This window comes from Bombyx mandarina, chromosome 25, assembly GCF_030267445.1.
Source record: "Bombyx mandarina strain Sakado chromosome 25, ASM3026744v2".
Taxonomy (NCBI): Eukaryota; Metazoa; Arthropoda; class Insecta; order Lepidoptera; family Bombycidae; genus Bombyx; species Bombyx mandarina.
Window position 1 is genome coordinate 9448419 of NC_143231.1, and position 15263 is coordinate 9463681.

The 15263-nt window shown below is 42.6% G+C and overlaps 1 protein-coding gene across 7 annotated transcripts in view; it reads right to left on the reverse strand.

The window, feature by feature from the left end:
• Ppn (proteoglycan-like sulfated glycoprotein papilin) overlaps positions 1 to 15263 on the reverse strand; it is a 137715-nt gene that overhangs the window by 5675 nt on the left and 116777 nt on the right. For 6 of the 7 annotated variants that reach the window (XM_089738529.1, XM_089738528.1, XM_089738525.1 and 3 more), the window contains 14 exons: positions 14766 to 14967; positions 14097 to 14267; positions 13166 to 13289; positions 12494 to 12593; positions 11995 to 12178; positions 11506 to 11679; positions 10882 to 11067; positions 9904 to 10117; positions 8691 to 8812; positions 7943 to 8165; positions 7157 to 7281; positions 5969 to 6133; positions 4986 to 5122; positions 4214 to 4361 (listed from right to left, as the gene is read on the reverse strand). In XM_089738529.1, the coding sequence (XP_089594655.1) occupies positions 4214 to 4361; positions 4986 to 5122; positions 5969 to 6133; positions 7157 to 7281; positions 7943 to 8165; positions 8691 to 8812; positions 9904 to 10117; positions 10882 to 11067; positions 11506 to 11679; positions 11995 to 12178; positions 12494 to 12593; positions 13166 to 13289; positions 14097 to 14267; positions 14766 to 14967 (2275 nt within the window). The remainder of the gene's footprint in view (positions 1 to 4213; positions 4362 to 4985; positions 5123 to 5968; positions 6134 to 7156; positions 7282 to 7942; positions 8166 to 8690; positions 8813 to 9903; positions 10118 to 10881; positions 11068 to 11505; positions 11680 to 11994; positions 12179 to 12493; positions 12594 to 13165; positions 13290 to 14096; positions 14268 to 14765; positions 14968 to 15263) is intronic. The other variant, XM_089738527.1, reaches the window with a different exon arrangement.

Below are 15263 nucleotides of genomic sequence, written 5' to 3' on the forward strand. Positions count from 1 at the left end.
TTACCTACCGTCGGATAGGTGAATTGGATATTTAGGTCAAATAATAATAGTTTGTCCGCCTGTTAATCTTCTCTACGGGTTACGACCTCCCGGTATATTGTAGCTATTGATTGCTGTGCGCAGCGTTTTGATCTATTTTTACTATGTATCTGAAGTATTAAAGCAATATGACTTATTTTTGCATAAAGGAAATGACATATTTCGGTCGAAGATTGTTAGAGACATTGTATCAAGGCCATAGAGGACTTATTCTTGTATTTCAAGGTAGGCATTCATTTTGTGATGCCTGTGGACTTCGATAAGCAAAGTCTAACCAGACGGCTCATGAGTTCGTCTGCCCATCTTAACTATCGAACAAAGAGGTATCAGCTAATACAATCATGCCCCTAATAATATTAACTAGTGGTCGCCCACCGGTCGAAATTCGACCATATTTATTAATTTATATTATAAGTTTGAACATTATTATGGTTCTATTGTCAAAGAATTTACTTCTATAATCACAGATTTCGTCTAAGACAAACAATATTAATCTATTCTTAATTTGACCACAGGCTTTAAACACTAACAAAAGTTTGACAATAAACAAAAGAGTATATATGCGTGTCTGTGTCAAATACATGGTAGTGTGTGTAATGTTTTCTTTATTGTTTTAATGTATTTTTAATACATCATTTAAAAAAATATTAGCTTTCTGCACTTCTTCTCTATATTCTCTGTAAGTGTGGGAAATTTCATACTCCCCCGTCTGCACAATTTTCGTAAAAAGGGGTACAAAGTTTTTGCTTCACGTATAAATATATAGAAAGTCGTCGTCGAAAGGTAGTCGTCGTGGCCTAACGGATAAGACGTCCGGTGCATTCGTGTTGAAGCGATGCACCGGTGTTCGAATCCCGCAGGCGGGTACCAATTTTTCTAATGAAATACGTACTCAACAAATGTTCACGACTGACTTCCACGGTGAAGGAATAACATCGTGTAATAAAAATGAAACCCGCAAAATTATAATTTGCGTAATTACTGGTGGTAGGACCTCTTGTGAGTCCGCGCGGGTGGGTACCACCACCCTGCCTAGGGTGGCGCATTTACGTTGTGGATGTCTATGGGCTCCAGTAACCACTTAACACCAGATGGGCTGTGAGCTCGTCCACCCATCTAAGCAATAAAAAAAAAAAAAAAAAAGAAAGGCTTCCGGGTTCGTAGACTATGGATCCGGAAGCTTGTGCTTTTTGTTGCTCTTTACGCTGATGATGAGTTATTTAATTAGCTAAACGAGAAAATTAACTATACGGATAATTGTTATTATCGGCCTAATGATTTGTTTGTAAACATTTAGCATTTAATAATTATATTCTAGTGAAGCTGGTTTATCAGTTGGGGGTCAGGGCATAATTTTGTTTATCTCTAGTGTGTAGATAAACGGGGAAATTGCTGTTACATCGATCGATGGTAAACAAAAATAATAAAATAATTATAACCAAAGTCTGATGGAAAATTTATATCTCAGACCTCTCTTCTTCTATCCCCTTGAAAATTATTTATTTACATTAGCTGACCAGGCGAGCTCGAGGCTCATCCAGGGACAACTGGTGACTAGAGCTCATGGACATCGTATATACTGACGCCACGAAAATAGTATTGTGTAACGAACGTCCCACCCTTCTAATGCTTCGCGAAATAAATAGGCAAAACGATGGGTACCAAATCATGCACGCTCAGAACTGGTCACTGAACAAATTTGGGTTTAACCTTATGACGTCAGCGTCCCAGTCGTTGATGATCACGGGAGAGGATTCTATTAGCTTATTACGGGCGAGTGGATGCGCGCTCCGGTTATCGTCTTCGTCGAACCCGAACCACGAAGGGTTCGACGAGTAAATTAACCCACAGACATAGCTCACTGAGTTTCTCGCCGAATCTTCTCAGTGGGTCGCGTTTCCGATCCGGTGGTAGATTCTGCGAAGCACGGCTCTTGCTAGGGTGCTTGTTTGCGTGTTAGCAACGTCGTCAGGTTTGAGCCCCGTGAGCTCATCTACTAGTTCGGCGAATTTAGAATAACTTCTCGAGGTTACCAGAATAGGAAGGAAAAAAAGTTGCGCGCAGCGACCATTGTTGGCTAACTGGTAAGAGTTTGGAAATTTAATGTTTAGAGAGTAATTTTATATTTGTCAGTATCAGATACAAAGGCTTGATTTGTAATCTAAATTACGTTAAAAACTATTAAGAAAAATGTGTTGATTTTTATTGTATTTGAAAAAGGCTATTTCTAACTTCCATTAATTTTAGTTGCATTTAATTGTGAACTCATTTCAACATTCTTTATGTTTGACAGTTAATAAATGTTCATTTATTATGTAATACATATAATTTTATTTTACATAATTTCTAATTTGAATTCTTTTCTGTTAAAATTTTTTTATCCATCTATTTTTTCTGTTAAAAAAAGCACTGCTAAAGTTTGAATGAGAAAATTACAAAAGTAACAAATAAACAGCATAATTTAACGTATAGGTTGTGTTGTTTCAAATATTTCGTGCGTTGTTTGTGAATGTTATCTGCGCGCGTGTGTCGGTCGGGCACTGTAGCTTCGCTTCGGTCAAGTCAGTTCATGCTTTTATCATCAGATCAAATGACTGCGACAACTAATATTGTAACCGGAACATAAAGAGGTTTGAATACGAATATATTTTGAATGCAATGAATCTAAACTCGTCAGTTTTTAATTGAAGTAGCTTAGCAGATTAAACTTAAGTACCCTCTGTTGTTGTTTTATTTCTTACCGATATATTATTATGATTTTATTGCTTTGTGGTATTTAAGCGTGGACTGTATTTTTTGTATGAAATATTTATTGAACCTTTAAATTATTACAAATTAATTTTGTAGTTTTAGAAAACTATAAAATTGATGCATTGCTTCTGGCGGTTGGTTTTGAAAAAGACTTAAAAGACTTTGGTGTCATGGCGGACGTCGCTCGCTGACACTTTTACGTTCAGAAACTGAACAGTTTTTAATAGAGCAAAAGTAAGGTAAGCTTTTTTTGCATAGAAGTTACAAAAATTTCACTTATGAGATGAAATAGTGACTTCTACGAAACGTCACATGTGTAAACTATATGTGTCTTTACTTATTGCGTCCTTTCTGATAAGCTACTTCCCTTTGTCCTTTCCAAACAAGTCCAATTTTCAGTGTTTTAGGAGTCGTTAAATCAACTTCGCAAAACCCGCTGTCCAGTTTTAACATTACTTATCGCAGCCTTAAAATATTAGTCAAAACAAGAGAGAAAGGAGATTTGCGTTTTAATCTTTCAACCATGAAAACCAAGCAGCTAACCCAATCTATTTCTACATTTCTACTATGATACCATGATGCAATTACTATACGCGTTAATCCCAAATGATTGTTTTCTATGAAACGTTTTGATTGAGATGATGGCAAGTTTACGAAGCACAGTCTTCGTACCATATTTTAATCAATCTTCATCTATTAATACTAAATACATGGTATGTATGAGATCCTAGTAATAAGTTAATTCAAGGCGTAATATTAATTCTTGATATAATAACATTAAAATAATTACAGTTGAGAAACGTATTGACTCGACCGGCTGGTTCGCGGATTTTTCCCGTGAACCATGACAGGTTTCGGTCACAGGGATACGGTAAGAAAGAAAGCGAGTAAGATACAGGATAGAAAGAGATAGAGGCTATACAGTATACCAATTGGTTTGTAAGCCTCGTTTTGGTGCTGGCTCGTGTGTTTTTTGTAGTTATTCTTCACGAGCAGAACCTCGGGTCTGTAGTCTCTAGATTTTAAGCAACAAAGATTGGTGATGCCGAGGAATAGGATATTCAACTTATTGTTTCGCTGGTGGTAGGACGTCTTGGGAGTCCGCACGGGTAGGTACCACCACCCTACCCATTTCTGCCGCGAAGCAGTAATGCGTTTCGATTTGAAGGGTAGGGCAGCCATTGTACTGTAAAAACCGATATTTAGAACTCATGTCCCAAAGTATTGATGTCTACTGGCTCCGATAACCAACTACCACCAAGTGGATTAATTAAAAGAAACCAACAGATTAGAATTGTCGTTTAACTTAACAGATGAAGATTGTTTGAACGCGTATGTATGATATTGGAATATACAATGATGATGTACAAAACGCTTCACAGTCCAACCGAGCGGCCGAGGCCGAGTGACCGAAGTGACTCACCGTTCACTTGCAGGTGGATCTCCTGCTGGCTGATGCCAAACTCATTCTCAGCGATGCAGATGTAGACGCCGGTGTCGTTCCGGTACAGCGACACGATCTCCAGCGCGCCGTCCGACAGCACGCGCGTCCGGCCCTCGCTGCCGTCGATCTGTCCGACGCAGCCAACACATCAGCGAAACGAGCAGCACCATTATACATTGTTCGAAGTGAAACTTCTTTGGAATCGTTGTGTTATCAAACTCGATGAAACGAAAAAATAAGTCCATAAAGACACAAACACATAAATGTATAGGATTCAGCCGGCGAGAGAATGAGATAGAACACATTAGACGATTTCAGTGTAGTGTTTTTTTTAATACAGCTCCATCTATGAGATTTTTTTATACTAACGTGTACGTCCAATTATTTACTAATGACAAAATTTTACATATACTTAGACATTCAGGATAATTGTATTTTAATTTCTGAAGGTTTAACTTCTACCACGTGTGAATTGCACACATGTTTTTATTTATTGGAAGGAAGTATTACTGGTGGCCCGGAGGCTTTGCCAGTTTCACCAGGACAGGTGGGCGAGCAAAGGCTCAGCCAGGAGGGGTGGGATTTGCAAACAGCTGCCCGAGCGCCTGCGAAGGAGACCTAACATCTCAAGGGCAGCAGGCGATACAATAACACTTATTATGACTGTGTTCGGCACTATCAAATCAAATCAAAAGAATATCGACAATTTAAAGAAGTTTATAGCGAATCGGTATAGTGTTTGGAGGCTCACAGTGATTTCTCCTTTCCTCCAAGTGATCTTGGGCGGCGGGTTCCCGTGGAATATACAGCGTAGCGTCGCCTTCCCGCCCTCCGCCGCGTTCACCTCCGGTTCGGTTTCGGGACTGGCCTGCGGGGCTCGAGGCGGCTCTGCGTCGGAAGTCACATACATAAACATGAAAAGTAACTTAGCACTTCGTATCGTCGTGGTACGACGTCTTCAAGTGGAAGATGGTCCAATCCTGTCTATGCTTGCCGCGAAGCAGAACATGGAGATAATTTTTGTTTTTTTTTGAGTGTAAATTAATTTGTTCTTTCTGAAAGCGTCGAAGAATCAACGAGTCTATCGTTGTCTAAATTAACTTCAGTCTTTGGACGTAATCCGTCCACGCATAGCCGGAATAGCCCGTTAGGCTACCAGCGAATGGGTGGGGGGAAATAAGACTTATTTTGACATCGAAAGTTCTAAACTTTGACAGAAATCTTCCCGGAGATTATACAAAACGACTAGGTGGCTTTACGACTTAGTTTGGGTATTTTGTAAAATCGAGCATTTGTTAAGAGAATACTGCGTTTATATAACGAGTAATGTGAAAGTATGCCAATGACGCTTGGCCCTAGGCCAGTGTTAGCAACACCTCCGGTTTGAGCCCCGTGAGCTCACCTACACGCTGAATTTTTTTTATTGCTTAGATGGGTGAACGAGCTCACATCCCACCTGGTGTTACTGGTTGGTGGTTACTGGAGCCCATAGACACGTAAATGCGCCATCCACAATCACCATCAATAGTGAATACTTGTCGAGTACGTATTTCTGGGATTCGAACACCGGTGCATCGTTCAACACGAATGCACCGGAAACCTTATCCTTTAGGCCACGACGATTTCAAAATAAGGCTACCAGCATAGGTAGGAAAAAAAAATGCCAATGACAATGTCAATGCATATGGGCTTCAGTTTCCGCCGCGAGCCGCTCCGCGCTGCGTGTGTTCGTACCTGGCGGCGGTGCGGTGTTGAGCGCGGGGGCGACGCACACGCGGCTGCACCCGCGCTCGCAACACTTGCCGTCGCCGCGACAGTCCGCGTCGTCGTCGCACTTGGCCTCACAGACGCTCACCGGACTCGTCCACTCATCCGTTGGACACGATCCGCTCTTGTTCACTGATACAAAATTCATCCAATAAATATTTTTTAAGGGATTTTATGACCTGGTAACTTCGACCTTTAAGTCATGTCTTATAAATGATATGAAGATGATTAATTTGAAACATTAAACAACCGGGATGAGATGAGATGATATGGGATGAAATATAATCTCAGTAAAATGGTGGTCATTTACTAAGACTTTTTCAGTGGACTTTTTGGAGGATCCCGACAAGCTACGTCCAGCAGCTTTGTTTCATTTTTCCCCATTTGTACACTTCCACAGATATTAAACAGTTAATAAACCACCGTTATTACACATTTAAACCTAAAGAAACACTAAATAAACAAAATAAAACAAATCACACAATTTCACTCCTCGCGTTCCCGCCAAAAAGCCGATCCAATAAATAAATTAATTAATAACACAGAGTAATATCATGTATGTCGTGCATCTTTTAAGACTGTATGGTGCACTATACTAATGTTTTTCTGAAAGTCGCGTTGTGTCCATAATCATGAATACTCAAAATAGGCAAACATTTAACATTATTTAGTTGTGTTTATTTTTAATGATCATAAACCGAATAATCCCCGACTGAAATGACATAGCATAAGAGATTAGGAGGCAACCTATTTCTGGTTCCAGTTCCGATGCACGAAACATTATTTTTCTGAAAACTATGATTGCTTTTAATAGAGTATGAAATTTTGCGTAATACATTTTTATTAGTTACTAGCGACCCGCCCTCGCTTCGCTTCGGAAACATTAAAACACAAATGAAACCAAAAAAATAAAATAAAAAATAAATAAAAAAAAGTAGCCTATGTTCATCAGGGACAATGTCGGCTTCTAATGGAAAAATAATTTTTCAAATCGGTCCAGTAGTTTCGGAGCCTATTCGAAACAAACAAACAAACAAATCTTTCCTCTTTATAATATTAGTATAGATAGTATAGACTAGGTTAAAGCGTATAATTGTTGCGTTACAAGTCAGAAAAAAATTGGCAATAAAGATTTAAATGATAATAATTAATTACCCAGTCTGCATTCGGTTGTGTTTTTGAAGAGCTGAGGGAAGATGGGATCTCGGTACTGGACCACGACGCAGCGCTCTCCGCCCGCGCACCGCACCCCCCCGCACAGGTCCTCCGCGCAGCTACATCTGTACAACACAGGGAACAAGTAAACATATTAAAACTTTTCAAGTCGCTACCGGACTAGGATTTTCTCCTGGTAGAGCCCAGGATATAGATACGATTGATAGATAGAGGCTATAGATACCAAAAACATAAATACGAGACACAAGAGCGAATGGTTTTGGAACGAAGTTCCTTATAGAACGATGCGGAGGGGTACCCTAACCGGGAAAAAACGTCCGTAACGTAAGATTTTTATTAGTAATACACACAGTGGACGACTTAACTTTGTAATAACGTATAAATTAGTAATGCGAACAGGGTACGACTTAACTTTGTAATAACTTACAAAAAATAACATTTCATTTTATCATTCATTGACCACGGTCTTAGAACGTTCGTTTGCGCAATACACTAACTCTTATGCAAACAACCGTGAATGAAGCGTACCACAATAGGTTCGCAAGTTACCGAATGACCGTGGGTTGTTGCGAAACCTCCAGTTTTATTTTCTTTATACCTCGACTAGAACTTAAAATTAATATTTTTATAATAAAGAACTTCGTTCCTGTTCGGTGTTCCACGACACCACACAACTTTTTTTTTTCAGATATACTGAGTTTGAACCCCCTTCGCTTCGTAAGTAGTGATATAAAGAATCGATAACAAGAGTAGAAGGAGTCGAACATCTCGCAGCCGTCGGGTCCGGTGGTCCGCTGCAGGCCGTGGTCGCAGTGCAGCACGTCGCACTCCCGCGCGCGCGCCGCACAGTCCGGCGGCGCGGCGACGCACTCGCACCGCTCGCAGCCGCCCGCCGTGCGCGTCCGCTGCACGCTGTGCTCGCACTGCAGCCGCGCGCACTCCGCTTTGTAGCGGTCGCAGTCGGGAAGTATTTCGTTCGTTTCGTTTTCTAAGCGGACATTTTTTATTTTTTTATTTTTAGATGGGTGGACGATCTCACAGCCCACCTGGTGTTATGTGATTAAGGGAGTCCATAGACATCTACAACGTACATGCGCCACCCACCTTGAGATATAAGTTCTAAGGTCTCAGTATAGCTACAACGGCTGCCCCATCCTTCAAACCGAAACGCATTACTGCTTCACGGCAGAAATAGGCAGGGTGGTGGTACCTACCTGTGCGGACTCACAAGGCCAGTGCAGCAGTGGACGTCTGTGGGCTGATAATAATAATAATAATACTAACAATAAAGCCTCTCAAAACATCTCGAGAGGCTTGGTCTCAACAAAAAGTCGGTGGTGGCCCAAATGCAAAAAGCAGTCTTGCTCGACAATGCCCGTATAGTTCGCCGATTTCTCTCCCAATAGTCCCTAACGCTCCGGCCGATTGTTGCCCACCTCGCCGGAGTGTTTCCTGCCGTCTTCCCAGGCGTGGCAGTGTTTAATACAGAATAATAATAATAATACTAAATTACCTGGTTGACATACGAAAGAGTATCGAGCCTCCTGTGTCTCAGGGTCCCTGTAAGCTATTGGTACGCACTGTTCGTTTGGAGGACATCTATTTTGAGCGCAAGGGTCTTCGTTGCATTGGCATCTATAAAAAAAAAAGAGTGTTGTTCTTTTGGATTATAATAACACTACATCTAGAATTAGAACAAAATCGTTAACGGAGTAGCGTGCGTTTGTAGGTGTTGTGATCCCCCCACTGACTAAATCAGTTTAAACATTGTCTTTAGTTATTGATTTAAGATTTTAGTTTTTTTTTTAAGTTCGGTATCCGAGCCGTTTCTATGGGGGCCCATGGGGTATGTGGGACTACCAAGATGGCAGTGATTCAACTGCACTTTTGTCCAAGCGTTCGATCTCCGCCCGCTGCGGTTCGAAGAGTGGGACAGCCGATGTAACTATACTGAGACCTTAGAACTTATATCTCAAGATGGGTGGCACATTCACGTTGTGGATGTCTATGGGCTCCAGTAACTACTTAACACCAGGTGGGCTGTGAGCTCGTCCACCCATCTGAGCAATATAAAAAAAATACAGAATCCGGATATTTTGTTGATATGTGGCGTCTTGTAAGCTGGCACGGATAACACCACCCAGCCTATCTCTGCCGTAAATCACGTATTTCACTTTAAATGTGAAGCGGTTGTACTATATAACTGAGACTTAAAACACGTGTTTCAAGGTCAGTAGCGGTGTTAACGTTGTTGATATCTATGTCGGTAGATATCATATAAGCTATATCGCAACGGAACACTTAATAATATCCACAATGCGCACGAGTGCGAAAACGACTGATCAAATGTAAAACGTTTAAAAGTATAAAAATTGATTTTTGTTTAGATATCCCTATTTTATATTTATTTTAAAGTCCATTAATTAAATATATATTGCTAGTTTTTTGCAATATAATGTTTTCTTTAAGAAGATTTAATGTGAATTATTTAAAATATAAATAAATATATTTTACCTATGGAAATTCCTTCAATATTATCAATGTAGCCTAGTCATGCTTATTTCTTTTTATTTATGATTTTAGTTATCCCACCATTAAAATACCTTAAAATTTTATAATAAGTATGTAAAATGAAATGTTTTTTTCTACAAATATTTCATTAATGTCCTTGAGAGCACGAGTAGCTGGGCCGAAAATGGCCCACGTCCTTTGTAGTGTTAACTTACTCCTGGCATCCGTCAGCATCAGTGGTGTTGGTGATGCCGTACGGGCAGTACAGAGTGCGGCAGCGGGCGGCGTGCGGCGCGCAGGGGTCGGCCGCCGCGCACGCGCACCGCTCGCAGCCGTCCCGCTCCGGCACGCGGACCAGCCCGCTCGAGCACTGCAGCGCCGAGCACTCGGCTTCGTAGCGGCTGCAGTCCGGAAACACTTCGTTGGTCTCTGCGAATGGAATTAACATGTTACAAGTGCTGGAAAAAAAAACATTTCCATGCAAAGCTCTAGATTGTTCAAATGATTGTGGGGATTCTGTGGAAGATTTGGGTAAATTCCTCGGAACAACATTACGATAAGTCCGTAATATCCTATACTAATATTATAAAGCTGAAGAGTTTGTTTGTTTGAACGCGCTAATCTCAGGAATTACTGGTCCGATTTGAAAAATTCTTTCAGTGTTAGATAACCCATTTATTGAGAAAGGCTATAGGCTATATAACATAACGGCAAGACCAATACAAGTGGAGCACCAATAAAGAATGTTTCAAAATAGGGGTTTAAATAGCTCCTTAACATTCTATAATTCAAAAATATTTTACTTTCTACGTAAATGAAGTGGGGGTTAAAGGGGTTAAAATTTAGTGTTATGCCAAAGTAACTATTTCACGCTGACGGAGTCGCGGGCAAAAGCTAGTATGTATATAATTCTCCTATTCTTAGTCTATCTGAACAATGCGCAGCATAAATTTAAGATCACGGATGACGGTGAGAATTTAAGGTGCTGTAAGATGCAAGCTGGTGCAAAAGCGGTGCAATATTTTATTTGTGGCGAAAAAAGTTTTATATCTTAAATTGTAGAGTTGTTAGACAATTGTTTCTCAGATTATGTTAGTATTGTTTTATTCTAAAAGGCTGCGTTGGGTAAGATTTTTTTTTCGGAATGAGCAAGAAAGTTCAGCAAAGCTAAGCGAAGTGGAAAGGGCCAATACCGGGGAGCCGGGAAACTTTGCAAACAGTTCTGCAGTCCTCGTAGTTGAGGAAGTTGTTGTCGTTGCCCTCGCAGCCGAGATACACAAAGGCGAGACATTCGCCGTCCACTGCGCTGTAGTACCAGCGGCGCGACGAGGGCTCTCTACACGCGGCGCCCGTCTCCACGCGGTGCAGGCACGCCGCAGCTACACCCGCACCGCGCGCGTTAGTACATACGTCTGAGCGCCCACTCCGCGCCCACCCCGCGCACACCCCGCGCCCACCCCAGGCATACCCTGCGCCCAATTCACTCACAGCCCACTCACACCCGCGCACACCCCGCGCCCACCCCGGGCATACCCTGCGCCCAATCCACTCACAGCCCACTCACACCCGTGCACACCCCGCGCCCAGCCAAGGGGCTCGGTAGCTAGTTCATCGTCTCGCATCAAAACTTAAACTTTAGCTTGCTTAATTTCTCACTCGGATCACTATTTGTATTAGTGTTAATGAGGTTACAAGTAAATTTTGAAGTAGAAAGTTAGCATTCAATTCGTTAACGTTAGGTTATCTCTGCCACCAACAAGGATTTTTTTATTGTTTTAATTATAGTGTCGAATGTTATCGTTTCGAATGTTGCTTACCGGGACCAGTCTCCCCACAGACTTCTTCACACTCATCGACGGAGGAGAAGCGGTTGGCGCCTCCCCCGCACCCGCCGTACGCGTACGGCTTGCACGTGCCGGTGGCTCTGTCCCAGTAGATCTTCGGTATGGACGCGCGGCAGGGCCCCGGGTCGAGCTGCGCGGTGCACACGTCTGCAGAATAAACCGGTAGGTAATAGTTCTGATAGGACCTCTTGTAAGTCCGCGCGGGTAGGTACCACCACCCTGCCTATTTCTGCCGTGAAGCAGTAATGCGTTTCGGTTTGAAGGGCGGGGCAGCCGTTGTAACTATACTGAGACCTTAGAACTTATATCTCAAGGTGGGTAGCGCATTTACGTTGTAGTTGTCTATGGGCTTCAGTAACCCCTTAACACCAGGCGGGCTGTGAGATCATCCACCCGTCCAAGCATTAAAAAAAAATCAGACCTGAAAGTTGCTTCTTTTAGAAACAAGGCGGTCCTACTCACTGATATCCTGGAAGGCCCCGCATCTTCTTTCGCACTCTTCTTCGGTGCGGTAGCTGTTGGAGTAGCGGCAACCTCCGAAGTCGGCCGCCAAGCAACTCCTGACGGAGGAGTCGTAGTAGAAGACCGTGACGTTCTCGCCGCAAGGGACCAGCGAGTCGGGGGTGCGGCATTCGTCCGGTACAGCCTGGACGAGAACACAAACTCACAAACTATCCAATAATAATCATGGAACTTGCGAAAGCATAGAGCTTTAAATATACTTGGATAGCATTTTACAAAGCTTTCATTAGCTGAACGCTTTTATTAGCTTGAACTGTATAAGTGACGGAGTCTTTTAACATATTTTTTTTTATTTCAATACATCCGATTAACTCGAGCATTCGCGTACGTATTGAGGACACTGAAATAAAATATGGGGCCATATGACCACCGCTTCAATTTCCTCGGTTATTCATATAATTTAATGCAAAAAATTACGATGTTTAGTTGTGGAACGTACCCGCTCCGTGTGGTCTGTCACGGCAATTGTTGATATTGTGGTCGTAGTGAAGATCGGCTGCTTCCTGCAGACGCCTTCGCATTCCTCGCGCGTCTCGAACCTGTTAAAGTTTGAAGGCGTTAAGTGAACTACACGTAAGGGGGGCACAAGTGGGGTGTGCGTGTGCTTTGTAAACCATGTCGGGACTGGAGCAGAATCTGTGTGTGAGGGGGATAGGGTGAGTGGGAGTCGGGAAACCTACCGCGGATGATGTAGCGTCATCTCAGTCTGCGAGACGTCGGACCACAGCTCGTGGGCGGACTTTACGTGGGGTACCAGTTTTTTTTTCCCTACCTATGCTGATAGCTTTGAGAGGCTATTTCAGCTTCTCCTTGACGTGTAGATGAGCTCACGGAGCTCAAACCGGGAGTGTTGCTAACACTGGCCCTAGCAAGAGCAGTGCTCTGCAGAATCTACCACTGGATCGGAAACGCGACCCACTTAGAAGATCCGGCGAGAAACTCAGTGGGCTGTGTCTATGGGTTAATTTACTCGTCGAGTCCTTCGTCGGGAGCAACGGGTTCGGCGAGGACGGTGACCGGTGCTTGAGGTACCTAAAATCACCGTTAACGGATCGGGAGGATCCATAATGAGGTACCACAGTGACGTAAAAGCAAAGATAATTGAACATACCTGTTGCTGTTTCCATCGCAACCGGTCCAGACGAACTGTTCACAGCTGTCGCTCGCTTCACGGTAGTACCATTTTTCTAATCGGTCCGTACAGTTCCCGGGCTCAGGCTGGACCTTGCACGGATCTGAAGTGTAAGCGATAATGTAAGCAAATTATTTTTGGACATCCATTTTCACCTAACCGAATATTCATTGCGTTCTGTACGAGTAAGTCTCAACGTTCCGTCCATTTCTGCAATAATTATTATCAGCTTCGAAGGTGCGGCAAACAACAATATAGTTGAAACTTCAAACTTATTGTTATGCCGGGCAGAGTAACGCCATCTATCGCCGAATAGTCGGACGAATATCGAAGGATCTAGTAGCACCTAGAACGCTTGAGAAGTACAACGCCATCTATTGTCAGATAGCGGAAGCACAATACTAGGATGTGTGGAATATTCTCGATAATTCTATGGTGGTGGTATCGACTATAAAAACGTTGCAGAGATGGCACGCAGTCAGTCAGTAATCGGAACTACTCGAAGCGAAACAGCGAACGGATCACCTGAAGCGAAGCGGAAGAAGCGAATTGAGAGTTGTAAAGTGTTTTAAGTGTTGAATACAGTTTTTAGTTATACTTTGTTGGAATTTTATTTACCCCGAACGCGTAACCCTAGCCCGTAACATTATATTTCAAGGTGGCTGCCGGCAGCACTCGGGGTTGTGATGTCCATGCAGTAATGTATGCAGTACAAAAAATAGAGTCGTACTAAGAATAATGTTCTGTAAGTATACAGGGACGCATGAGTTCTGCCGTTTGTTAAAGACAACAATATCCTAATTTGTTAATATCCAATAATACTATTATGGGTTTAAAATTTTAATCGATCGCTCTATTCGATCGTCACAAAAACGATTGTTTATTCGGATGAAACCATTAAATCACTTGCCGATATAGTTTTTGCAGACTTCCGTGCACTCTTCGATTGTGGAGAACCTATTCGGTCCTCCGTGACAGCCTCCGTATACGAACTTCTGGCAGCTCCTCCTCTCATTATCGAAGTAGTACTTAGGCAGGTACGCGCGACACGGTCCAGGGTCCAACGGATACAAACAAACATCTACGAGGGAAACAGACAATCCATTTACAACGTGTCCATATGATTCTAGCTTGATAGTGTTACTGAAATCTTTTCAGCGTTTTCCTAAACCGAATTGACAGTACGTGGTTATTCTACAAAAGAAACTTTACTGGTGGTAGGATCTCTTGTGAGTCCGCACTGGTAGGTACCACCACCCTGCTTATTTTTGCTGTGAAGCAGTAATGCGTTTCGGTTTGAAGGATGCGGCAGCCGTTGTACTATAAAAACTGAGACCTAAGAACTCATATCTCAAGATGGTGGCGGCATTTACGTTGTAGATATCTATGGGCTCCGGTAACTACTTAACACCAGGTGGGCCGTGAGGGGAGCTTGGGGACCTTAGAACTTATATATCTCAAGGTGGGTGGCGCATTTACGTTCTGGATGTCTATGGGCCCCAGTAACCACTTAACACCAGGTGGGCTGTGAGCTCGTCCACTCATTTAAGCAATAAAAAAAAATAGGATCACATCGTACTTATGTCCTTGAAGGCGCCACAGGATCTCTCGCAGGCCTCCTGGGTCTGGAACGTGCCGGTGTTCCGACAGGTGAGTCCGGACTCCGCGTTGGAGTGCACGACGCACTCCCGCCGCGCCGCGTCCAGGTACCAGACCAGACCGGGCGCGACGCAGCGCTCCAGAGTCGGCGACACTTCACACTCCCCACCAAATCTGCTCTCCTGCGCATTAGGTTTTAAATATATATATAATAGGTTGGAGAAGAAGTCTTTTCGCATTATAGTATTGTGGGATATAATATTTTGCTATATATTATTGACTAATTTAATTTCATGCTATTTGATTAATGTTCCAAATTCTTTTCATTTCATTTCAATTCCTATTAACATTTTTCACAAAAAAAAATTAAAATATTAGGCTGCATGGTATGGACTTAGGAAGAGTGAAGATATTTCGGAACTGTCATTGTTTCGTGCCGCGCAAGCTCTTTGCACGATTACCCTGCATGCGCCCACGA